The 26968-nt window shown below is 42.1% G+C and overlaps 2 protein-coding genes and 1 long non-coding RNA gene across 18 annotated transcripts in view; 1 reads left to right on the top strand and 2 right to left on the bottom strand.

The window, feature by feature from the left end:
* Positions 1–12546, bottom strand: part of LOC111266641 (sodium-coupled monocarboxylate transporter 1) — a 46490-nt gene extending 33944 nt beyond the window's left edge. For 2 of the 3 annotated variants that reach the window (XM_022844294.2, XM_022844295.2), the window contains exons 1-4: positions 11243–12064; positions 10488–10625; positions 7451–7518; positions 4251–4405 (exon numbers count right to left, since the gene is read on the bottom strand). In XM_022844294.2, the coding sequence (XP_022700029.1) occupies positions 4251–4405; positions 7451–7518; positions 10488–10625; positions 11243–11585 (704 nt within the window). In that variant the 5' untranslated portion in view covers positions 11586–12064. Of the gene's footprint in view, positions 1–4250; positions 4406–7450; positions 7519–10487; positions 10626–11242 lie in introns of all 3 variants that reach the window. The other variant, XM_086970995.1, reaches the window with a different exon arrangement.
* Positions 9748–22726, top strand: LOC111266646 (uncharacterized). Its single transcript, XR_002684196.2, has 3 exons — positions 9748–9950; positions 18142–18275; positions 20964–22726. It is a non-coding gene; the product is annotated as an uncharacterized LOC111266646 (long non-coding RNA).
* Positions 22727–23842: 1116 nt separating this feature from the next.
* Positions 23843–26968, bottom strand: part of LOC111266639 (uncharacterized) — a 149373-nt gene continuing 146247 nt past the window's right edge. For all 14 annotated transcript variants that reach the window (XM_086970986.1, XM_022844289.2, XM_086970991.1 and 11 more), the window contains one exon: positions 23843–25903. In XM_086970986.1, coding sequence (XP_086827112.1) covers positions 25646–25903 — 258 coding nt within the window. In that variant the 3' untranslated portion in view covers positions 23843–25645. The remainder of the gene's footprint in view (positions 25904–26968) is intronic.

Raw genomic sequence — 26968 nt, 5'->3', positions numbered from 1 at the left:
TAGACGCTTGGCTGTCTATACGCACATAGATATGCGGCTTGGCGATGGGCATATTTATGAATAGCAAGTGCGACGTAAACGCAAACATTTGGGAACGGGCTGTACAGGCTGCAGGCTAGAGACGACTACACTAGATTTTTTGTTCGTCTGTTGGGTATTGCCCGGATGGAAACCTCTATGGGGAACGCGTTGCTGTATAAGGCCACAGTGAGTTCAATCGCCGTCGACAGTCGTTCTACTATAGCTAAGCAAGTAGGGGACCATCCCGTTTCACAAATCTGGTTCGTTCCCGTTGGTGCACTCTAGCTTTTTCTCTATTTCTGCTTTTCATAGTCGTTCTCCTTCGACGCCATCTCGCGTCTCTCGTCCAATTCCAAACTCGATAAGCCCTGCCTCCAAGTTATCATTCTGCTGTGGAAAGTATGGCCGATCTGTTCGGTTCAGTTTTCTGGCGTCTGTGCAGACCGACTATACGCTCTGTCGATGGCTGCCTGCAGCGTCAACGCCGCTGGGTAGCGTTGGCGGTAGCACTGGTGGTAACGTATCGTTCCATCTATGGCTTCAATGTGAGGGTTGACGGGGGCTAAGGTGGGCCAAATCTGATGAAGGCGCATCGAGTCTTTGGCGATCCTCTACGATAGTTCGACCCATTCGCTAACTTCGACTTCAGGAAGCGAGGACTAAACTCGCAAATCAGCTTGCCAGAGGGTTGGTGAGAGGACAGTTCGAGCTTGCAACACAGATCAAGCAGTTTGGGTACAAGCGTAATCCAAATCGTGGCTACACATCAATCGTGGCAAACATTGGCTACAAGTCTTCTAAGCAAGAGGTAGAGGACTTGAACAAACGTTTTTTAATCGAAGATGAGTGGCCAAAGATCCAAGCCAATAATCAGATCCCGGCTAGAAAGGGACGCAACTTGCTTGATATATTGTCAATATGACTTGACTTCTCTGGATGGACTAACTTTATGGAATCGGGGAGTTGAAAAATTGAACGATAGCTAGCTTCCGTTTCAGCGTTAATCAGAGCGTACATTTCTAAAATATTTGTTCCAAGTTTTTGCTAAATGCTAAAAACGTTCTTCAAAGTCATCATTTAAGTGAGCGAAGTCGTCGAGCAACGAATTTGTTTACCGTTCGCATAATCAGTAGATACTGCAAAGGCCGCTGCATGATGCACTCAATTAGATTGAAGGGCTATTTCATTTGTGTGATTTATGATAGATGACGCTCAGCTATTTTGAGCCACTGTTTTTCTATCAGTTTCTTATGTACGCGCGACTTCTACAATAGGTATCATTTAATGAACAATGATGATACAGTATTTGCCAATCAGAATTAGAAAATTGCGTAGAAAGCTAGGCTGGTAACTATGCAGAAAGGGTAAGAAAAAATTAGGTTTGCAGATGAAGTCGAGGCAGCAAATAAGCAAGCCTACTCTCGAGGCAGGCCTGAAGAATAATGAAGGTAGCAATTGTTTATATGTAAAGCATGTTTGCAAACAACTTTTACTGAATTGTGTATCGTTCGCTAAAATAGTGCTTTCTCAAAACAGATCATCCACAGGCATTCTGGCAAATGGTGACAAATGGTCAACCAACCCCTTGTCTTTTTTCATCTACTGAATCAATAAGCGCACTAACAACTTTATAAGCACAGAAATAAGTACTTGCTCGTTCTTGAATCTTTCTCAGGTTTTCGTTTATCTAATTGCAGATTTGAATAACTTACATTCAAATAAAAGATGAAAAGGCAACGTTAGAACTATTTTGAAACTTCTTTTTTTCTTGGAGCTGTTTTGTCACTGTCGCCTCCACATGGTTCCTATAAGCCTGGCAGAAGGTAACGCTGAAACGGTCTAAATATTCGTAATTTAAAAAAAAAATTCGTAAAAAAATCAAATAGAAAAAATTAGGAGCCATAGACCATTTCTGATCACTTGTACTTAAATATATATAATAGAATTATTATTCTATTATATATATTTACTCATCATTATAAAAATTACTCATCTACTCTGTCGTGATTAACTTAGTGTTGTTGCGAGCAGCAACCGTTCCCGACTCTACGTTCGTTTAACTTAATCCAATCCCGTCTGCGGTCATTGAATAATTCTCTTAGGATTAAAAAACGGAGATCTACGAAGAGTTGTATTTGTTGTGTTGGCATAGCGCAATGAGAGCAAACTATATCAGGACGGAAAAGAGTAATTCAATAAACTGTACGATCTGCCAATAAATAAAGGTGCCAACCTTTGAAAACAAGTTGCCGGAACACGTAAAAACGTCCCCTATACAATCCACAAAACGGTAGCGGAACTCCGGTGAGGCGTGCAAAATACTATTTCGCATCGCAAAATCTTACTAATGCACATCAGCGTCAGCGTCCTATGTGAGGTTGAGCCCCGCTAAAAATAAGGCGCAGCTCATTTAGAGGGCTAGTCCTTATAGGGAAAATGGCAAAAGTTGAAATAAAGTCGACAAGAGACGCAATCCAATACGGTTGAATTTTATGAAAATCTCAAAAAATACCTACCATGGTCCAATGTTACCGTTTAGGTAGATGTTGTTAGATAGAATGCAACGGTGCTAAAATAAAACACATTTTTAGCCAATCGACATGTAAGCGTGGCGTGATTAAATGCTGCTTTCCGTAAAGAAATCAGTCGGCGAATGTGATGTCTACCTTCTAACTCCGGACTCTATTTATTGTTAGCGATTTGAAGGGTCGGACTTGACGTTTTTCCCCAACTTCCCGGAAGACCGTCGTATTGCCTTTGCAAGCTCGATCTTCACAGGTAGCAAGCTAGAATAGCCTTATTTCAGTCGAAACAAAGGTAACATACAGAGAAGGACGCCGTAATATTGACCCCTTCGAAACTTCTAATAGCTAGGCAAAGTCGTCTAAATGTTCACTTAGGATTCCTTTATTAGACACAAAAAATAACTAACATAGATATGTTGTTCCTTGTAGAGTGGTGTTAAATTCTGTAAAATGAACGTGAACTGTGAAAGACAAGAGATGCCTATTTGCACCACGGTCCTGGCCTGCCGCGGGAAAAGTAGACACTAAACAACAACAAAAGGTGTCATTTTCGAAACAAGGAGTCTGCTTAGTGTCGATTAACCTACGCACACTAAATATAAGAAGAACACTAAGTGAGTGAGTCTAGGTTATATATTGGTAGATATTAAAAGCGGGTGGTACCCTTGCCCACTGGGATTGCCTTCCATGAGACACGAAATGACATATCCGTCCTTATTATTTAGTATCGTTAATTTAGATTAAAGCATAGTCGGTACTATAATTTCGTTTTACGAAAGAAAAATTATGGGGTGAAGTATAGGTAAACGACAAAGGCTATGCCAATGGCTGTTCATAAACGACTTTCCACTCGGCTAGCTTGCTCCACCGTGAAACATCGATCGACTTATGGCACCACCAAACTAGCCTGTGTAAACTATTATGTAATTGTTGGACGAACGTTACAAAAATACTGTTTATCTGCGATTTCTGTTAAGTACCCTCGTCTTATAAAACCACCAAATACACTTCCCTTTTAATTCGATCATTTAATTGTTTGCGGTTAGGCGCTACTGACTGCTGGAACAACGCAGACCAACCTAGCAGCTTGAGCACATCTTAGAAGTTTTCGTCACTTAGGAACTTTACACATAGGAAATGTTATAATTAGAATTTCCCTATGTCGTATAGAACGCGATTTCTAACGTTTAGTTCTAGGCCCTTCGAAACAGAATGACATAACCGGACAGACACAACTGTGCGTATTTACACGCACTAGCACACTCGCTATGGTACATAGAATGTTCCCTGTTTACTTCATAGGATCGGTGCACGGTCCTGATATACAGTTGTTGCATGTATTGCATATACAGCTGCGAGTAAGTGAAAATGTCATTGACCTCAAGTTTACTCTCCTGGCCATCTCATTCCGCAATGAATGAATATTCCTCAATGACAAAATGATTCCATGGGGGGAATATTGGCGGTATTGAATGCGTTCGAAGAAGAACACTGGCTTTTAGCGGTCCTTCAATAGATAGTGTTACCATTAAGCTAAACGATGACTCTGCCGCTGTGTAGAGATACTTACGCTCTGCTTGGCATAGCTGATAATTATGGTAGCCCGACGTGAGCCTTTATATTTTGAATCATTTGTATTTAATGAAAAACCAGAACCCAGCTGAGATGTGTTTGTTAGGAGCGCAAAAGAACGCAAAAACTGACCGTCCGAATTCGATGCGGTTTCCCTGCAAGGCGATGTTCCAAACGTTGGCGACTCCTTCAAAGCGGATGACGGAAGCTACAATCACGATAATGAGCGCCCCGGTCATGTAGACCGCCTGAAAGGTATCGGTGTACACTACAGCTTTGATACCTCCCTACGTATAGATGTTGCCGTAAATTTGATTTCGATGAGAAGCTTTCCCGTCGAGTGACAGCAATCGGTTGGCAGGATCAGACGACATTGCGAACGAACATTGGCCCAGTATACGTCCATCGTGCCAGAAGTTGACGTCATCCGGACACCGCCGCGCACGAGTGAACCACGGCGTGTCAAACAACGCGCAAGCCGCAATGTGTGAGTTAACGGACGAGCAAACGCATTATTTCAGCAAAGTTGTCCAATCACACCAGGGCGTCGAGGGCGTCGGCCCGATGGTGAGGCACGCACGATGCCGATGTGTATTCAGGGTTCGTTGGTCGACAAAGTCAGCGGCGCCGCAAGGAAGCCATCCGTGACACACGAAAAGAAAAAACAATAACAACAGTAGCGTTAACAGGAGAAACAAGCGTGTTTCTGCTGCCGAAGACAATTTTGGTCATGGAAGTAGAAATTAATAGGTTAGCAATTGGGCAGTTCCTTCTGTCCCAAATCAGTGCTCCGCAGCTTAGTCCAGAGACGTGCCGAAGCGTTGACGATTCTTCCTCAAGAGGCTACTTATCGCCTAATTGTTGCAGTGCCGAACGGGCAATTTACACATAAACATAAAATGGCTCATAAGGAAAAACGTTTACAACAATTCTAGGCTTGAGAACACGGACACGCAGACAAAAATAGAATGAGAATCTAGTCCAACATTCTGAGTAACATTAATCTACACAGACCGATTTACCCGCCTCAACGTACATGCCCGCACATACTCCAGATACGCGTACATATGTAAAGATTGACCCATACGTGAATGTGATCTCTTTGCTGTTATTTGTAGCAATAGTTACTAAGAGTGGCTGTTGGCATACGTTAGAGAACATAAAGTTCAGCATACGAGAGAGCTCAGCAAGGACGGCAGAAAAGGGATATAGTGAAGAACGCTCAAGCAATGAGGAATAGCGCAGACGAGCCAAATGTTAGTAACGGCTTAGAATTAGCAACAGCTGGCGAGTTTAGTACAGGTGGAAATGCCAGTTGCCTTTTCGTACATTTTCATTTTTTTACTTTTTGCGTAAAGGATGTAATCGTCGAAGAATTAAAGAAGCGGAAAATAATATAAAGCTGGAGAGAAAAATAGTGTAAAACAGTAGCTATAGATGCGGGACACAGAAAGTCCTGTGTTTTTACTCTTGCTGTCGAGATGTTGTTCTAACACGCATGTACACACAATCCGGCTGCTACTCCCTGTGGCTACTTTTGTTGCTACTGCTAAAGTGACGGATATATATCGGGCTTTAGCTGAGCCTGGTTGAACGCTTTTCGAGGACGTAAGGCCCCAAAGAACAGCTGTAGGTTCTAACAGTAGCTAGCTCACCATTCTGGTTGCATTAAAATTGTCGATGGGTACTGCTGCAGTTTTGCTCCTGCTATTGTTATGTTGCTCTGCGCCAGTGCCTATCCTAGTGCCTGTGGCCTTTACCGTCCCCCCAATCCCTGCACACCACTCTTGTATGCACAGGCCGACTATTCTCGGTGACTTTGTAATCCACCGTCGTTGTTTCTTTGGTCAACCAGCGTTAGGAAAAGATATCCCGCGCAGCTACTGAAACGGTGCGATCCGGCATATTGATCTTTTGCTATCTTTGGTACGCGTTTCCCTCGATCTAAAAATGGAGAGAGACATAAGGAGAACCGGCCAACTTTATGCTAAGGACTAATACTTCTTGAAGGAGACTGAAGCATCTGCAAAAAGGAACAAGGAAGGGGCTTATTTTTCGGACCGCTCGAGGGAGGGAGTGATGAATATGGAAAGCAGGAACTGAATGTAAGAAGGCGAACGTGCGAAGAGCGAAAAGTAGTCAAACGTGTCATCGCAAGCGAGAACGATAGCAGGACACGCGATGTGAAACTTGGCTGTTCGTCCCTCGAATTTTAAAGATGGACATTTCCACAAACATTAATTGACATAGTTGTATATTTTTACAGCCGCAAGCTTCTCTTATGCTGACTTGTGTAGACAAGTGATGCTTGACCTAAAGTCAACTCAGTTATTAGCGTTCTGCGTGTGTCTGATCCATGTCTACACCAGATATTACCTCGAAGGTAGCCTTTAACAGCCATGTTGCCAAAGGCGTGTTCCGCTAACCCCTTTGATCAGCCTTACCACATTCATCTTCGCGCTTATGTATACAAATGCTGCACCGCCTCCCAGTTTATCGCTTGGGTTGTCATTGGGAGATCAAACATGAGAAAAGAAATAGAAAGAACGGAAAAAGTAGAATCGAAATTGGGAAGCCAGTCTAACGATGTTAAAAGAGCCGTTGAAAGTTGGAAAACAGAACACAGTGATCGCAGCATTTAAGCGGCTTATAGTAGCGCCGCTATAGACGCGGTGCAGTTACCAGTGACATGATGTGACGGGTACCCGTCTCGCGTTCGCTCTAGATCATTAAGTACTTTGCATCGTGAGCTAGCTACTGATCAAAAGCAGCTTTCACACGGACTGAACGAAACAAAGTGGGTTAACTCCAACTGGGCCTGAATCTCCATCCCGCTTAACCCAACCCAGTGACCGTTGAACTATTCGTTTTTTTTTTTACTACGATTTCTCTCTCTCTGTTGTAATTTCTCTTTTGTAAGCTTCACGAAGTTGTAAAGAACGATGCCCACTAATTTTGAGTCGGAATGTGGGGTGGGGTTAGATCACGATCGTTTGCTGCTATGCCTCTGTTTGACACTGAGACAACACGAAGGCAAACAGCAGAACGGGATGGCTCCGAGAAAGGTATAGATAAGCTGGGCAGGGTGAAAAAAACGATATCTGCTTCAAAATGGCGCCGAACTCATGCTCATGGCAAACAAAAGAAGACGACATGAATAATTAAATCAAAATAAGTGCAAAAGCAAGAGTACTTAATTACGTAAAGAAATACTTCAGTAGCACTAAAATCTTGCTATTAATATGAGGCTTTAAGCAGCAAGCAACTTGGTCAACAGGTCAACAAATAATAATAATAACAGAAAAATAGAGAAATACTCGAAATGTACGTACGATACTCGTGTAGATCGTGCACACTACCCCCATAGCACTGATTGCAATCCACAAATCCATTCCGGTCACTGCAACGTCGACATCAACCAAACAGACCTGTTAATGTCCCATATCAGGTACAACTAAGGCACAGGCCGCCAACAGCCCTTGTCAAGTAAAAATTATAAGCCGTTCCAGAGTTAGCCAGTCTATATTGTCCGTGCTGTCGATGTCCGAGTACTGGCACCTATAATATTACAACTTACACAGAATGTAAACGACATTTTATAGATATATGGTAGCTTACATCGTAACTTCGTGACCCGGTCCGCGGTCGGTTTTTATTAAAGTTACCGGTGGTACGCGTCCACCTCTGCTGGCTGTACCTTGCATGAGTAGACCTCAAACGCAGACACGAAGCGTCCGCTGCTGTTGCGGCTGGTGCAACTGTCAATGCTGCTTAACAATGTAAATTATGTTTGACCTCCCTGATACTATACCTCATCAAACTGTTACGTCCCATTAGTCTACCAGTCTTATTTACGGGATAAACATATCTTGTGCCACGTTTGATATTTTTAACGAAGGAACAAGAAGGTTAAATGCAGAGTCTCATCATGTCGTTCGAAACAGATGGATAGTTGCAGAATATTGAATATGGGAACAAATGTTTATACTGAAATTGGTGTTTTTTTTGTCCGGCAAAAAAAATGTGGTCGGAAGTATAAAATCCCTATAGAAACACTGAAAATAATTGCTCTAATTAAACATGTTATAGGTACTATGGCCAAAGCTTTTTCGTTTATATGTTCAAGTATTATATGACGTTCTTGCAAGCCTTGCTAAAATAATATACATTTCTGAGAAATATCTATGAGCATTTTGCATAGGGCTAAAACTGCTTAGCCCTTATACAGCCCACCAGAGCTTTTCAGCTCCTGGCAAAAAAATGGGGCTTGTTTTTGAAGGACTATAGGACTTTTGTTAACAGAACGTATAAAATGTGCGTAGGCATATCTCGAGTTTAGAAGTGTAATAGAGTATAATCACCGTCCTCCCAAGCTAACTCAGACAGTGCTACGTGCCTTATCTATTACGACGACGCTAGACTACGATCCCAGTCACGAGGACCAGCTATGTGTATACCTAGATCCCTTTGACTGATAATACGACTGCAATACGAATCAAAAGACCGAACTCCGAAGGGCGCTGAGTCAGACTAGCACTGTAATGGCAAAAAACGTTTCCTACAGCATTTACTTCAAGCACCTCAATCAGATGGCCGTATTTCGCGATCGGACAACAATCACGTACTGGGAATTTAAATGTCGAGTTACGCTAGGGTCTTCTCAGCCATATGATGAGGCTTGTCCCACTGCATGATAACATCTTTTGGACTATTCCAGAATGTCGTAAACTAGCTTTTTAAGCTAATGCCGATTTATCAGTATTTATAGATTGACATAAGCAAGCGCGTTTCCTACAAATATGTCGTGGCTTAGAAATCCTACGAGTTTTCCAGTGTGATATTCTTTGCCTTTCCAGTATAAACACAAGCTTGCTTTTAGATGAGTAAAGCGTACCCAGCAGTAATTATTTGCAGTTTGGAGTGACAATAGGCAAGTGGAGGTATGGAAATGGGCATTGTTTGGAATAATGTTAGCACATTTAGAACCAGAACAAACTACTTTGATAGGTCAAGTGGAAGTAGACCAAAGCATATGCCGACCCTTTATCAAGTGCTCTTGTTGTGCACAAGGTCACCACTCTAAACCTGTTAGATCGTAATAATCCTTCAACCGAAATCCGTTGAAGGGTAAAGCTATGATTGACGGTCCCGTTACACACCGTAACACGATTGGCCCAGCCAGGCGGCCATTAAAGTGACTTTACTCTTAATCAAATGGTCGTCACACAATGGCGTTTACAGCATCACACAAGGGTACGATAGAAGTTGCAGGCCCATTATGGGTACATATACGCAATGTACATGAAATGATACCATTTTATTAACATGGTTATCGGCCAGATTACGCATGTTTATGCGGGTTTTATGAGTTCTAGCAATGAGATGGATGATGTAACGGGCGAAATCGGTCGGAGTGGGGCAAACTGGTCCGCTCCAAAAGATTGACAGGTTAAGAGTTTTTCAGAAGGGAAACAAAGGAACCGCCAAGCCTTCGACCTGTTAATGAGCTGGTAGCGCTGCTGTGGCCGGTGCCAACCTGGACCTTGGAACAACAAAACGAGTGCCTAACACACAATTAACTCAGCGATCACCACCGCCGCCATGAACGTAAGTTCGGGTGGCACCGGAGTCGACATGAATTATGGCCATTAATCAAAGCCGAGACGAACATTATCCATTATCAAGCATCGAAAACTCCAGTAGATAGTAAAGAGGCGATGTGACTTAATCTAGGACGCATGGGCTAGAATATAGTTCTAGCTGTGGCCTGTCGAAGGAAGGTGAAAGCAATATGTTCTTCTACCTCTAGAGAAGAAAGATGGTAGTTAAGCTGTACGTAGCTCTACATGGATATGTAATTCCGTACGGGTGCCTTTTCTATGTATCGTAGATAGCTTTTCCATTTCTCTAGACGGTATTTGATAATGATCGCTCTAGATTGTGCCGTCGACTAACTACTGCTAGTGCGCTGTTTACTCGCATTCATTGCATTATTACAGCTTATGCACGTTTGTACCGCTCCGTTTCATTCACACAACGGAGGTTTAAAGCAACTTGCGTAAACCGTACCGGCTTTCGTTACGTGAATCACGAACAACACAAACTGTTACTTGACATTTATTAAGGACAGTAGAAAAAAAATAGTGCATTCAGCTTCAGGTTTGTTGACATACAATGATATGATCATAATCCACTGCTATAAGCTCTAAGATAAAACCATTTAGTATCGATCGTACGTGCTCCATATAAATGACAATTTTTTCGTCGTGGATACGAATACAGAGTACTTATGCGCTGTGTATCATATATATATATAGTCGTCTTCTATATGTACATATAGGAGAAATAGAGGCCAAGAGAAGTACTCACCCTGTGACATAGCCAGAGCCGGCGCGTATAGTGAAATAGAGACGTAGATGAGCATTTGAATGACATAGACAACGACAGCACAAACGCGCGTGATTCGACCAAACCTCAGTTCTATGTATTCAAAGGCTGTTGTTACTCCTGCGAGATCAATGCATTGAAATCGTACAGTGGGTAATTACTAGGAAATTCAACCAATTACGGACAGAGAACAAGAGAGATGGCAAAATGGAGAATCTAACAGATTAATGGCCTGTTTAGTTAACCTATGGCATATGCAGTGCTATGAAGGACCCTCAGTGCTGACATCTCATTAGCCGCGGTAGTGAGAAAATGATCGTGCCCATTAGGTTGGTGGCAAGATGCAGTGATGGTAAAGCCTAATGGAAATACGATAGCATTGCCAGCAAAAACCTTCTCTATTCCACCTGTGGATAAAGTATGTTATACAGTATAGATGCACACCAAAAGGGAGCGAAAGAAGAGAGAGAAGAGACAAAAGCCGCTGGAAGGTATGTGCTCTGCTTTAAACGAGCTACAAGCGTTCGTACATCGAAGGTGTCAATGTTGTTGTGTTCAGTGTGCTTGTACGTTAGTGACCTTCGATCGTTTTCTTTCTGGTGTTCGGGTTTGCTCTCCCCTTTCCCACTTCAGTTTGACGCGTGTTCGATATGAGGTGAAATATCTTCATGCACTTTTCTTCATCATCAGCAACATTAGCGGCGTCGTCATAATCACCGCTTCCCTTGATTTCTTACCGAGCTTGTAGAACACGGGCAAGTAGAAAAGCATAGCCGTTGGGATCATGGCACAGTAGCTAAGGAAGGTCATAAACACCATCGTGCCATACTCATAGACTTCGGCGGCATTTCCGAGAATGTAGGCAGCCGATATGAACGATGCCATGAGCGACGTCGATACCGGCAGAACAGGCAGAGTTCCAGAGCCGATCAAGAGTTGACGAATCGTGTTCTTCGGTCCTCCGCTAAATGCACAGTACACCCCGAGCGCACCAGAATACAACAGCATTACGCCGAATGCCACATAGTCCCATGGTGTGAAACGATCCGGAATACTATCAGGCACGCTGAACTTTAACATTTTGATAAGTCTGATTTTTGAATTCTGATAAGATGTTTACGTCATGCAATACTGCGCCTGCGAGTATTGTTACTATAAAAACCGTAGCCCACTGAATGGCTATTGACTGCAACTCCAATCGGATCGAGCTTTAAAAGCCGTATGGATTATCGCATTAACCTATTGCTAGACTACGCAGCTTGACTCAATCCGCACTAACGTCCAGCGTCACGTACCGCTACAATTTTTGACGTAGCTCGACGTTATGTTTGTAACGTAACTCAATCGCACTTTAGAATGGGCTAATTGGGCGAGGGAAATCGTTTTATGCACTAATCACCGGAAGTGAAACGCTTTATAACCCCCTCATGTGTCTAGGACGTTGACAAGGACCACAACGGGACCGAGCGCACGCGATAGGCTGTTTCGTAGCTCCATTACTAATCCTATGAAGCAACCGTTATCAGTTCTTCCAATACTGCCAAGGCAAATACAATATCACATCTTGAAGACGCGGTCAATTAGCCCCCCTTACGACAAGCGTTGCTATCGCGGCTCGCCACTTCAAGAAAAACCGGCAATAAAAATTCCTCTTTATATTGACTTTTCGCCGGCTACATAGCTTCTTACGTAGAACAGATTCACGCTGTTGGTTCGAACGTTATACGACTGATGACAACCACCTACTATTAATATTATGAGTGCTATCGGAGCTGCTATAGTTACTTTCACTATTTCAATCGACTAAGACGTCCATTACAGGTAATCATATGATAGTGTGGGCTTGCATTCATATGGATTGCGAACAGCGTATGATGACTGACATAACTTGAGCGGCTTACAAAGATGCTTGCAAGAGCTGCAGCGCTACAAGAAGAGCGAAGTTGCGTGGAAAGGATGTAGTTTCCAGAGGAAAAGATGAACTGGGCTTTTTTGCGGTGTTCGGTCGATGGCCGTGGCCATGATGTATGGTTGACGCCGGCGCGTGCCCCATATCGTCCGTTGGTAGGATTATCACTTCTCATCGTTGCTATTACAAAAGTATTTGTCATCGTCGTTGTTACTACGACAACCCTTTAATCCACAAGACATGTTCCGCCTTAACCGGCCAACCTCGCTTGGGCAGAGCTTGTCAAGAAAGCAAAAGAGGAAGAAGAAGAAAAACTTTATAATGCTAAGGAACGTTAGAAATGCTAGAATCTGCTAAATGCCGGCAGCTGTAGCCGGCTACTCGAGTGCGCTTAGTTGGCACACTTGTGGGTGTGCAGGGTGATATACTAACGTGTATGTGTTACTTTGTTGTCACACATGTGCTGATATGGCTTGTCCTGCCGCCACAGAAGAGTATACGATATGCATACCTGTGCGATAAAATAATGTAGACCAATTATATCATTGAGGTGTTGTTGCTGCTAGGTCACCTTCACTGTGGCCTTGTCGCGAATGGCCAGTTTCGTTTTTTTTTGCCCATTGCCTACCTATGCGCGTGGCTGGTCCTTTCGTCCACAAAAGGTGCTCCGCCATCCCGCAGATATTGGCCTCGACACAAAAGCGATGGGTAAAATGTGGGCGTAAAACACTGTGATGAAAGGCAACATGGTAGCAAAACTAGCATGCGTCATAATCAGAGAATCTTGCTTGTGTTAGTATGACTAACCAACTAAATTCATCAGAATCAACGACCTTAATGAGTGAGCATTTAGTAGACATGCAGCAGGAACTGCTATAAACCTTCATTAGCTTCGCGCTCCGTAGTGCCACGAAGTGTGTGAATGCTATACAAATAGAGGGAATAAGTCTGTGGGTGTCTTTGTGCAATGCAAATGTATGAACTACTCTAAGAGACAGGAGTTGGTAGAAGAACGAGGTCACTGGCACAGGCCTTTCCTCAAAACAGGGCTCTTTCCGATGACTTCATTCGATATTCAATTGCGGGTGAATGTATATGCATACGTGTGCGAGTGCGTCAAAAACGTAAACCATGCAAAACGTCATAATAGCTAGGGGCTGATCGGCAGATTGATCCGACAAGAAGATCGAGATAAAAGGAAGAAAGATGCTGCACGTCTATGTTAGTATGGGCATGGCTCGGTATTTGAAGTAGCAATCATTGCTGTTATTGTCATTTTCGTCGCTGGCGAGGTAGCTGTTGAGGTTTGGCGTGATTGAAATTAGCGCCTTAGCCGCAAACAGCATTCGCAGCAAGGACTGAGCCAGAATTTTGGCAGTACGATGCATTGTTGATTGCATTACCGCTCTTCCTATTTTTTCCCGTCCCGTCCCGTCCCGCCCCGCTCAACTCTTCTGCTGTCTGTTTCTTTCAATCTGACCGCTATCTATTGGCTAAACATTTATTTATCACTGCCATTGAATGGGCATCGAGGGGAGATAAAGAAGCGAACACCGCAGAAAAATAGACCCTCAGCGGTTTGGTACCGCGGCGTTAGGACATACTAGCCTACAGTGCTGCTACCGCTTAGCTACTAGATAGGTAGTATAACAAAATAAGCTCTGGAAGCATTATATGGCAACAGATACAAAACGATTGTGAACGTATCACGTCACAGATGGCATATAGGCGTTGGTCGCTTGTAAGCATTAAGTGAGAGAGACATACACACGCACGCCCACACGCAAAAACAAATATACATACAGAATTGACATGGCTGGTATAGAGAACTGTAAAAAGGCTGTAGACAGACTGACTGACTGACACGGATACGGCCGCTTAGGTAGTCAGTTTGGCTGGAGCGATGAAACAGAGAGAAAACTGTAGGATCAATAGCGAACAGAAAAATTTGATTTTATCTGTTTCGTCTATATGCTACAAAAATAGTGAAAGAAAGGTCTGTGACATTGGTGGACCCAGCTAGTAGTGCTAGTGATAGACTCCACACAGTTTGTATGATTAACTATTTACAGTAGCAGTGCGATGTTCTATTGTTGATTTTCGAAGTCTTGGCAGTTTGTCCAAGGCAGCTGTTTGCCTGGTAATAATGATGATGGTTGGTCAAGCTTACCCCTTGTGCGTTTTTCGATCTCGGAAACACCTGGCAGTGCGCGGCGTTTGTCCAGCGGAAAACAACTCGAAACTGAACGGGTCCCTAAATCGACCCTCCTTCGTTTCCCGATCCCTTTTAGGCTCTATCTTCGCATCACCTCGCTATATGGAGCTCCCTTTCTATCGATAAACGAATCCCCAATCAATTACTCTGAATTTCTACCTGAGATAAACTAACAGCAGGGCTGTGGTGGGGGGCGGGTCACAGTGGCAAGCTCGTTCTGCTGTTCTGCTAAACCCGCGCGAGGCCGCAGGGGCTGCCGCTGCTCCCAGTACCACCACAGCCATTCTGGCTGGTAGGAATGACAGTAAAACCGGCAGTAGTCGGCCACTGCTGCTGCCAACAGTCTCTACCGCGTAATTCGCGTCTTTCCCTTCACATTGCCTCATTTGATTTTGTCCTGTACTACTCCTAGCAACTGCTGGCGTTGTTCTTTTCCTAGGCACCGTCACAACTATTCCAAGGCTGGAGAAACGACCGGTGCCGCGACCCTGGCATGAGAGGCAAATATTCGCTGAATATCCAGTTTCGCTCCCGCGACCACCTACCCACCGATAGGAGAAACGATAGCCTCTTCCCCCGTCTCTAGCCCCTCTCTTTACTCAACGTAGACCAGAGATCCTCGGTAGGCTTAACGACGACAGTGACGCTTGCGTTCACTCGCATCTTCAGGTTTCTAATTCGGTAGTGAGCGGGTACGGGACTCGCGGCTACCGGTTGAAGCCGACCGAAAAATGCAGACCTAATTTGCCAGCTACAGTCGTTGTTACCCTAGCTACCACCGAAGGCAGCCCCAATTCGCCCGTTGTTGCTGGTGTCCCTACGTGTTACAGCTGACACTTAGCTCAGCCCGTTCCGTCCATTTACGATTCGAAGACAAATACGTTTAATACCTGAATTCGTGTTAATGCTTACGGTTAGGAAGGACGAGGGGCAGCGAGAACAAAAAATAGAAAAAAAGAAACGTGAAGGGAGAGGGGTAATGGGAACTTGCCAGAATGAGGTCAAAAGGTAAAAGAAATAAGCAGGAATAAGGGAGTAATGGAGAAACCGATCTTCTGATCTGAAGTTGTGCAATAAGCGCCAGCTGACGCATTCATGAAACTATCCGTTTAGTTCAGTACGAGTGATTATATACGCGCGAAGACGCTACGGGCGAATTGTGCTAAGCGTTTATGTCGCATACGATGTTTTTCTACCTTAATCTACAAAATGAATAATATGATAATACGACAGTAATTGATAAGACGCTCAGTATAGTGTATACGACGCAAGCTTATCAAACCTAATCTCACTTACTACAACAAAGCAGCGTTTGTTAGCGCTGTTTGTTTCATCCAACTGGGAATGAACGTATGGCGTGAGCTACCTGAAATTGTTACAAATGAGCCAGCGAAACAGATAGGTATATATATATATAATAATTTCCTCTATGTAGGGTGCACTCGGTTGGCTATTTTCAGAAGCGCTCGGGTCGCTGGGTAAGTGTCGTTCATAAAAAGAAAAGCCATCTATTTTGCATAGGCAGTTTTTGGACCGAAAATGATAAAACTGCTGTATACTCTTACCAGAAAATTCACCATATGCGGCTAAATTTCACGTCCAAGGACACCACGCGCCAAGATTCAAACATCGAGAGAATTACGAATATTTCTTAACATTTTTTTAGATGTACCATCAATAAGTCCGGGGTGTCTTTCGGCTTTTGATAAGGTTAATACTGTTTGTATTTACATGATTCAATCCGATTTGTTCTAGTAAGCAAAGCAAGGTTGTCTTTTATTCCCTTTTTTTTCTTTTTTTAATATTTTGTGCTACTCTTATAATAATGAAAATCTATGTCAACCGGATTTCTTATTATTGCCTTAATTATTTCTGACATTTAGACCACCTTGCGCCATTTTTCCAAGTAATGGCCAAAACCGCTTAAAACACATAAACATGTAAATTCAAATCAAATTTTTTTATGTACTTACACATCGTATAAAGTTGTATAGAATGTAGGACTACTAAAACATTTCGTATACTTAAGTTGATAAAATTTTAATTTGAGTTATCTACAAGATATCGTAGATATAGTACTAGAGGGCAACGGGCAACACTATTATTTTTATGTTAATTCATATTTATCGATAGTTTTATGATATCTGTCACAATTTTTTTATATCTACGGCGTTTAAATCTATCATTAGGTCTGGGGAAATTCTACTTCCGATAGAGTCTACGGTAAAATTCATAGGCAGTATAGCAAATCACGATTTGGCGGCTTAGCCAGTTAGCTTTGGTGCATTGGATTCGAAGAAATCGTCATTAATCTCTACATATTTATAATTAGTCCTTAAGACCTTTGTCGTTGAAACCTTCAAGCGTAAGTCCTCGAAGAGCAGTGAAGAATTGACTCGAAGATGCGGAAAATGATTACGGGCCGCCATGTGTAGAAAAGAAGTTTTGGCGCCATTTACTTGTTGGAGTTTCATCGCTGTGAGATTGCCCGGAAAAACGCGTATCCAGTACGTTACAATCGGAGCTACGACCCTTTTTGCATTTCTTAAAAGTGTGTGCGCTGAAATTTGCGCTGTTAACGCAGATTAACAAGAACACGTGCAAGAATCGCTACCATAAACGAAACGTGACGCAGCGAAGTACGGCGTGTCATTGATAGCTCTTCTGCATTTTTCCCTAAACTTCATCAATTATGTTTTACCTAGCTTTATCATCACTGCCACGTTTGACCCCGATGTAATCCAGCAAGATGGAAAATAAGAGCAGATCTGAGTCGTCTTCCCGAACCAGGCCAGCTGTCTAGAAGAAAAGCAGTAGTCCAGTCTCTCCGTCATTAGTGATTCTTGAAATCGGTGGACGCGACATATAAGAGACTACGTGGCCAGCTTTTTCGTGCCATCGTTCCTATAAAGAGTTTTCTTCTATATTTTCTATCAGATAAACATTAGGCATCACAGATAAATTAGGTGACTTTCTGTAAGAATGTCTATTGGCAGTTGTGAAAGTAGATAGCGAGCAAAATAAATTGCCCATGCTTTCGGGGCATTTGCGCTTTAATCTTACAGCTATATTTATGTTTATCATTTGGTCTGCATACGATATATGTAGAACATATTATTTCAGTCAGGCCCAACACGATGTCCTGTAAACCCTGCAAAGTACTAAATCCTTCTGAAAGCAAACCCTAGCAATACAGATCGGCTGTAAATATCGTGTCCAGAGATATTTAGTGACCGACTATATTGAATAGCTTTTACGCATTGTTAACAAGAGTAGTTATGCATAGTAGTGGTTAAGGAGATTAAGGAGCTAGAATTTATGACGCACTTTAAACTGAAGGCAGGGCAAGAAATGCAATAATGAACAAGAAGCACCTGTTTATCGATAGTCACCCATTCACGATAACAATAACTTTATCTTAGGTAGTCTAGATTGAACTTTAAAAAAACAGTCGTACAATGACAATAACTTTCCTCATATAAACTGTAGCTAAAATTATTCATCTCGTACAGGCATCAACAGAGCCAGTCTCCGGTTCCTTCAAGGAGAAAGTTTGTCATGTCATCGAACGGGAAATACTGGTCTGCATGAAGGGGAAGTGTTCGGCTGCGGTGTTTCGAGAGGAAACATTTCCTAACTAAACACGGTAAGGATCAGGGCAAATACCTTATCTATTTCACAATATCGAAACGCCTTTCACCAGCACAACGGATAAAGTAATCAGCGTGCCGAAAAGCCAACTTCGAGGATACTGGAGATGCTGAAATCTCTTATTTCAAAGTAGCCTCGTGGTAACTGTTAGTACAGAGAGAGGAACTAGTGAATATAAACATGTTACCTTATTGACGAAAACCTCCTTTTTGCAGTCGATATGCCCAAATACTTCAGTTCTCTGAAAAATAAAACTTTCAGTCTGGCTGGCTCGTTTCCGAAAATAGAATTAATCGATACAAGTATCGTTGTGAATCAGACGGTTACATAAAAGACTTACTGTGCCAAGCTTCGTGTCGTCGACACAAAAAATGATAAACGGCCCAGTGATGCACTGCTTTAGGCTTGGAACATAGGAACGTGCTGGTACGGAAACGGGTCTGTAAACGCTAATAACAGCCTTTTAACGAAGTGCACAATATGCCTGTGAAGTACAAAGAGTTGAGAATCTCTTTGCAATGGACCCAGTCAATTTTTCCGGGACTCAGGACACCGACAGCCAAACAGTGTGTCATATCTCTATCCTGCAAAGATAATTTTTATTCGTTCGGCAATAATAAACTCCTATTATCATCCTTTTGATCTGTAGATATCTCTCTATTAGAAGTTATCGACTTAGAAATATATGCATATTGCTAGCATTGACACGCAGAACCCGCTCTACCGAAAAGTAGGCCAAGTGGGCATCCTACATGTTTTTGCAAATAGTTATCAAAATTAATGCAACCGCGATTAACGTAAGGATTACGGATTCCATGCCGGCACTAAGCTCAACCAGTAAACCTATATGAATGATGTATAATGGTAAATCTCAGATGGAATCTTCGCTGTAACATCTTTGGATTTTTAATAAATACAATGAAGGAAAGGAGGGGTATTTCCACCGTACATAGGGAGTCTGACGGGATTTTTCGTTTCTTGTTTAGAGCAGTATATATTTTTCTTGTTGCTTTTCACACGCCCTAGGAATCTCGGAAGATGCAAAAATTACAGCGAAGGGCTCAGATCTCGAGCTAGTGTTCTCACTATGGCCGTATTACCAAGAAGATAGGTACCACATTGATCCCAAACGAAGTAGCATCGTATTATTTATTACATGGACGATTTCGTACCAAGCCGTGGTACCGTTCACAAGAAGGAATATTGTTCCAATGTTATAAATGGCTTAAGATAAGTTAACTGTTTTTTTCTCAGAAAATTCTGCAGCCAGCTTCGAAAAACTATGTTAGCTCATGTTCTATAATCCTTCGTCGGTAAGGCTTAGGTAAGGTTTAGGATGAACAGGTGAAGATCTGGCGCTTTACTTATATGTATATAAAATGCGATTTTTTCCGAGAGAAAACTATCACAGAGTTATCAAATAATTTGCTATTTATGAAACAACAATTAATAAAAACTTTAGTGCCGGTATTTGACATGGTAGGCCTTCCCTACCTGGTCAATGTTGACGCGAGCGCAGCAATATCGTCTTCCTGGATAAAACAGCATGCGAATGGTTCGAGGTACACAATCTCCAGACACTTCTGCAGATTTACTGTCCGTACCTTTCTTCGACCTTGACCTCTGGAAGTCACCAAAGAGGTGCAATTAACAATCCAACATGTAGTAAACAGTGACATGGCCTTAGATCTAGTAAGTTTGACATTGAAGCGGACGATTAACACGGGGGCCTGATGAAAACGATGCGTCCAAACAATTGCTTTTCAGGTTTCTGGGTAAAAGCGTACTAAGACTTTGGGAATACACCCAGTCCTTAGACAAATTCAAGCTGTTGTCGATGACAGATTAGTGACTATCTCATTCTCTAATAAGGACAGATATAAAATGACCTTACTGTTCTGTTCTCTGAAAATTACAGAACAACTCTTCTTCAGTAAATAAGTTATCAACCCGAGTTCTTATTGTGATTTGTCCGACTCCTAAAATCGAGGACGGCATTCTTTTGAACCACGAAATGAGTACCACTTCTAGTCATATTGGGTTTTAATTGACATTAGCAGTGATATGTTACAAGACCAGCAGGAGGAGTTCGCCTGAACTGCTAGTCTTCAGTGACACGTACTCGATTTCCATCATACATTCGGTTTGGTTGAGTCTTCGTCAAAAATGTACAGTTGCATCATGCTAATGAATTGCTGGATAGCTCAGCCACAACCCTCAGCAGCCTTGCCGTAGCCTTCACAAAGGCAACCAGCTACATAGGAAGTTCCCTCGTCGCAGTCGTAATAAAAAAAAATTTAGCTTGATACTTAGGAACTATCTTAGACTAGCTCTGGTAGAAATGCTTTTAAATGAAATCGTATAATATGCAGATTTTTTCCTAAAAGACCATTCGTGCCATGCGTCCTATGGTAAATTGCAGGCCGGGTCATCAAATCTATAAGTGAGTGATTACTTGATGATCTAGTTAAATAAAGTTTACATTTATACGGTTTTTGAGATTCACTGGTTACGGCAATGGAGCTAATGTATGGAATTTCAACGTCAACTTACTTGGCTAATCTTGCTTGTTCCACAACTGTGGCGTCCAAATAGGAGTTTTTCCTATAACATGCTACATGAATAGTTTCCGATTTCGACTTACTCCTTTACTATAATTATAGTTTTAATTGTTTTTTTCTAGTTTTCAGAAGTGAGCGACTAGCGAGCACCTGACGCAGCTCGAATGCCTTCAAGTTTAGCTAAAGGTAAAACAGGGATGACATATGGAGGTGAACAAAAAAATCCTAGCATCAGACAACGATATGTATTCACCGACGTCGTAATACCGTCATAAATGGCGTATTTTAATCAACTTCACTAGTACGATGATGCCGTCATTTCCCAAGATAAGGAACTGCTGTTAACAGGATTGTCTGTGCGCCAGACGGCGCACTTGTTGACATAGGAAACATCTAACGATAACCGCTAAATACATTACGCCTAAAGACAATTTCATATAGGACATTCAGAAGAAGGAATTAGGATACCATTGACTAAATTACTGCTACTCCTCACTTAATACCATCTATTAGCTAAAAAATACCTTTTTTATTGTATGCCAGTGTTTACAATGACGCTATACAGTGTTTCAAATATAGAGTCGTCGTGTTGTCGACGGAGCACTCCTGATACGGTGAAACGCTCGGCACATCTGTTCTTTAGCCGCATCACCGACGTATAGTTCTAGGTCCGGCTAGACTGGCGCGAACTGGCTGTAAGTTAGGTTTCCGCTAGTTAGGTTAACAAGCGTAGAGTGCTTCCTGAGCTAATTAGGTTTTATGCAGATTAAGCTAAATTTAAAAATCGCTCATATATATATTTCTGGTGAAATTTGCTATCACTAGCCAAATAGAAATCCATTATTGGGCAGTCGTTTGTTGAGACCGTGCGAAATCTTAATCATCTATTCCCAAAGTAGTTCACAAAATTAAACTTGTCTTCCTATTCCAATTAGTGTTATGATTTATCATTTATAACTGTATCGTTTATCGTTGACGTGAAGGACAAACCTAATAGGATTACAGATCGCGGAAGTCAGGCTGAATGAATTAGGTAACAGGCGTCGCTATGGCTTAAGCTTTCCGCTGCGGCGTCCACTTATCTTTTTCACATACGAGTACTTCCAAACTTTCCATCCAAACTTTGATTCTTGCGGGCGGGTTTTTTTTTTTATCCTGAAAGACACCGTGTGTTTGCAACGCGTATCCGCGTAAACAGGCTATAAATCTATATCAGAGAAAATTGTATGGTAATCTTACTTATATATAAGAATATTGACGAGGTGGATGTAGGTTTGTCGGATAACGAAGGAACCCCAGTTTCAAATAATACCATCCAAGGGACAGCAGTAATTAACTGTTCGATTCAGACTATAATCAGGGATTCGAATTAAGTTAGCTGTTATAATTTTCTAATATTTTTCTTTTAAAACAGCCCATGCTTTCTTTTTTTGGGGTTAATTATGCCATCTCGAAACCCATCACCTGGCAGCAAAGTAGGATGATTATGAATCAATTTGTTATAGAATGTAGTATTACTATGGAAGGTGGCTGGTGCATCTTTTTTTCTTGGCCATTTATATATTAGATCTCAGTCTGCTTACGTCTAGCTTGAGGCGAGCGACCAAATTGCAGGAATGTTTTCTCAGGTCTTCGATACATCGTAATGAAATTTACATTAATAGTTTTATTATATGAAATTTAATTTTAATTTTGTCTGCTTCGTCGTCCGATCTAAACTGAATAGGATTCTTTTTTCGATTAGGGTTCGCACAGCCTCTTACAGCAAGGAAAAGTTTAAATTAAACTGTGGTAAGTTGCCCTCGCGTTTTTTGGCTCAGAAGATTGCGTTTATTAATGCTCGTTATATATGGAACGAGTCGCATAATTACTGTTCATACCCTGTCACAACTGTCAGCCACGTACATGACAAAATTGCCAATATTTTCTGGGTCAACTATATTCAAGAGGTACCGTTTAACCGAAGCAAAGCAAAGGCTACGGCCAGCCCCTGGGCGGTCGAAGTAAAAGAACAAATGGTTACGTGTGGAAAAATCTCTGGAAACGCAATCTGTTTACATGCGGTGTCTTTGAAGGGTGGCGACTTCTACTATACAAAGGAAGCAGTTCTTTACTTGTTGAGTCCAAACAGTCATTTTGGACGGCCAAGGTCGCATCTTTTGTACTCGAGGCCCACACGCATACCTCCTGAAACACAGGACTCCGCAATTGATTGTTTTCCAAGGAAGCTGGGTCAAATTATGCCAGCATTGCGACCTATAATCAGTTTATAATCGGCTGTCTTATATAATCTCCGTCGCGTCGCCCATGGCGAATTACAGCCTTGTTGATGGTCTGTGGCCGTCGCGATTTTACAGAAAGATTTTGGTAAAGGACCAACTGGAGGGAAAAAGAATCTCGTGGCAGCTTACATGAACAAAACTGTAGTCACGCTTGTAAATGACGCGAAGTTTCAGAGAGAGGGTACTCAGTAGCATTGATTAGCCCTGCTTTTTCTACGACTATAATACTACGACTAGTATTCCTCTTTGTGCTATAGATAGCATGCACCTCATTGAGGTACATGGGCCATATCACAGATTGCCTCTATAGCCTGTGCTAACAAATCAGAACGCAAACTGGAATTTTCCCTAGCTGTTCACCTACCTACACCTATTGGGAGAATCTAGCGGTTTCTTTTTGGTGCATTTCTGAACACACCACTGGATTATGAGCTAACTAATACAAAAGAATATAACGCGCACTTCGTAGATGTCCAATAGAAACACCAATTGCCATGTGGCAAGCACTCTTTTTCATCCATTTTCGTAAACAAACCACTTAAAAATGAGGCACGTATCTTGAGTGAAGAAAATTCATACTCCAATTGTGGTTATCACTACAAGAACTATTAGCGGTAGTAACAGAATAAATCATTATTAAGCCTATAGATAGACAGCTGTGGTTGAATGGTGCGAACGACTCAATGAGCAAAAAAACGGACAAAAACAGTAGGCATGTATCAGTATATTCTTTGAAACGTAGTTTTATGCTTTATTGATTATGTCCTCGTAGCTTGCTTCTCGTTGTCCTTGTTGATAGCCGTTATCATCTGTGTATTGGATTCCTTATTTCCTAAATCCTTGCTTTTGCTTTATATAGCTTTTTCTATTTGCAGCTCGTCAATTGTGATCGTCGTTTCGCTAATCGTCTGCATTTATTTCCTTCTTAATCTGATACATACTTCTGTGTTATCGCGTAACGCCGCTCCTTCCGTCGGCGACTGTGTAGCTATCGAAAACCTCATTCTCTCTGTATTTATTTACCCCTTGCTTACCTACTTTCTTATACCTCTTCTTCGCTTAATTTTCTCTTGCACACTTACTTTATATATATATATATATATATATATATATATATATATATATATATATATATGTACAGCCTTATACCACTACATTGTCGTTGGAGCTTCTGTCGCGTCCTGCTCATCACCCTTAGCCTGCGAACCTATCAGGCGCAGCATCAATTCGAATATGATTGCATAACGACGACATTGATACACGACAGGGTGCATTGAGTGGAGTCAGACATAGCCACTCCCAATATATCGACGGTAGTCACTCGATGTAATTTAGCGTCGTTTTTCCTCATGAGTTTTGTCCATCCAAATGCGATGTTGTTTTATATACAGATAGCGGAGGCCGTCTCGCCTAAGCTTCAGGGCGATTGGGTATCTTCGCTTAATTTATGATATAAATAAAACATAACTACCCATACGCTGACATACACAGACATATGGTTATTACTGGCACAAGTTACTCGTTGATAATTTCAGTCTCGCCTAAACGAAATATACCAAATATGCTATCTCCATCTGCTGCTTTAGTTATTATTACGTTAATTGTTTTTGCAGAGAGGTTTTTCTCTGCTGGCACTTTGTGAATAGTTACGTGTCTAGAAGTTGTCCGGGTAAGTTCGGACAAGGAACATACATACATCCATCATATTACAATATTACCATGATGATACACTAACTAATATTTATATACGGACAGCTGTTGTATTGGCCAATGTAGAACAAAATACGCTCGGTCAATAAGATTGCTCAAAATTAAACCTTCCCTAGTCATCATAATCGACAGATAAGGCAGATATAAGGTTGTCAGGTTCAATTTACGTTGCGGTCTTGCTGTCGTTGCTGTGCCGAGTAACGTTTGACATTTCAGGTAGTACCTCGGTTCTCACTATCTCTCCCCCTCGCTCTATATATATATATATATATATATGGGTGTTCGTGTTCTATTTGAATGTGGGTTGTTCAATATTGTTTTTCATTATGCTAAGCAAACGCCTGGCCATTTTCTGTAGCAGGACTGGTTAGTTTCTGCGAGTGCGGAATCTGTGAGTAAACCATAGGGAGTTCGATGCACACCCTGGAGACTTTTATCGATCTTTCGATTCAATACGACAATACATGGGATATGGTGGCAACTATATTGTGTTGAGCCATATTTAATATGTGCTATTAGTTTGCAGGAGAGTATATAGTTATGTACAGACTGTTTTGCTTACTCTATTTTAGGTTTGTAAAACGGTGATCTCTTCTGTGTGTCTTTTAACCTATAATAGATTTGTACCGCGATATTGTGTGCAAAGACTCACTAGGATGTTGTTTATCCGGCGATGATAAGCGGCAAGGTGAAAGCGTGATCAGCCGCCCGTCTAGAAGGCCAGATCTACAAAAAATGGATAATGGTAAAAACGTCGAAACGTCTTTTTCACCGCCCGTACCGTATACCAAGCCAGTATTGCTACGTTTCCTCTAGCTCAACGTGCATTTAATCGTACATTGCAAATATTCGCGATGGAATTGGACGGGCGAATTGATCACTTCCATCCAATCTACCTGGATCTTGTACAGCATATTGTTGGGGAACGGTGGCATTTCGCTCCTGTCGATGACTAGATACGATAGCCGATGTTGCCGGAATCCGCGAAGAGCCTCCAATAGTGTCACCGTATCGTGTATGTTACGACACATGCCCAAAGTTTCGGTTGAATCATCGAACTCATCGTAGTGCTGTTGATGACAGATAGAACAAACAAAAAAAAACAGAGATAATGTTTGCTGACTATTATTGGAACAGAATTCCTCAAAGCTTTACACAGCCGTCTTTGTTAAATCCATATTTTACTGATAACAATTGAAGTAGAACGTTAGTCCAGTTATTATGTATAAGACGTGGAAGAGACATCCCGTCTACCGTTAATTTTCCTATTAGTTGCGAACCTGACTATGACTAGAAGTCGTTACTGTGCGGCCAAAACAAGCGAGAGACAAAACAGAAACAGAACGCAATAGAACACTACGTTAGAGCCGCAATGATCGTACGGCTGTGGTGCTAACCGTATTTCCCTACAGGCGAAGAAGAATCTCTGTATGTTAAAGACAATGATGAATTTCAATGACTATAGGAGTCGGGTCCCACAGGCGTAAAAAAGGGACAGGGAAGTTTGGGTTCCGGTGAAGAATGTTGCTAGGCATGCATGTCCAACATCAGCCTAAAAGATGACCGTTTAATTAAAAAAACCCAGTCTTCAAGCGCATTGAAAAAAAGTGGCCTTTTTTTGAGGGAAAAGCTAGAGTGGGTCGTTCGATCAAGCGCAGCCGCTGCAGATGTTCGTCCTCCCCAAACGCTTCCTTCCCCGATCCGGTCACCGACAAATGCTGATAGTCAAACAAACGTTCCGGGGAAGTAACTCGAGATTCTTTTCTCATCAATTTTTTCCGAGTGGAAGTCTATTGTAAAAGAGCAAGGCCACACGGTATTTCCCGAAAACCTTTCTTTCGTTTTACTTCGTTCGTTCCCTCTCTGTTTCTCTGCCCTACAAAAGCTTCTCCTGTCCCGGTCCGCTTCGCTACTGTCCATGGTCCAACACCTAACCTTGGCTGCATTCCACTAGAATTACAATAATGCACTCTGGTTTCTTTTTGGAAGAAAAAAACGTAATTGTGCGGGAACTCACTACCCTGCACGAGTAGAAGCAAATTGGAGCCGAGCGTCAGTGGAGAACAGCCGAAAGAAAAACGTTCGTTGTGCTAACACAAAGCTGTGTTTCTAATGGTCCTTAGTGTATCCAGGGC

This window comes from Varroa jacobsoni, unplaced genomic scaffold, assembly GCF_002532875.2.
Source record: "Varroa jacobsoni isolate VJ856 unplaced genomic scaffold, vjacob_1.0 scaffold_1104, whole genome shotgun sequence".
Lineage (NCBI taxonomy): Eukaryota > Metazoa > Arthropoda > Arachnida > Mesostigmata > Varroidae > Varroa > Varroa jacobsoni.
Note: the sequence above shows the minus strand (reverse complement) of the source record. Positions and strands in the feature narration are given on the sequence as shown.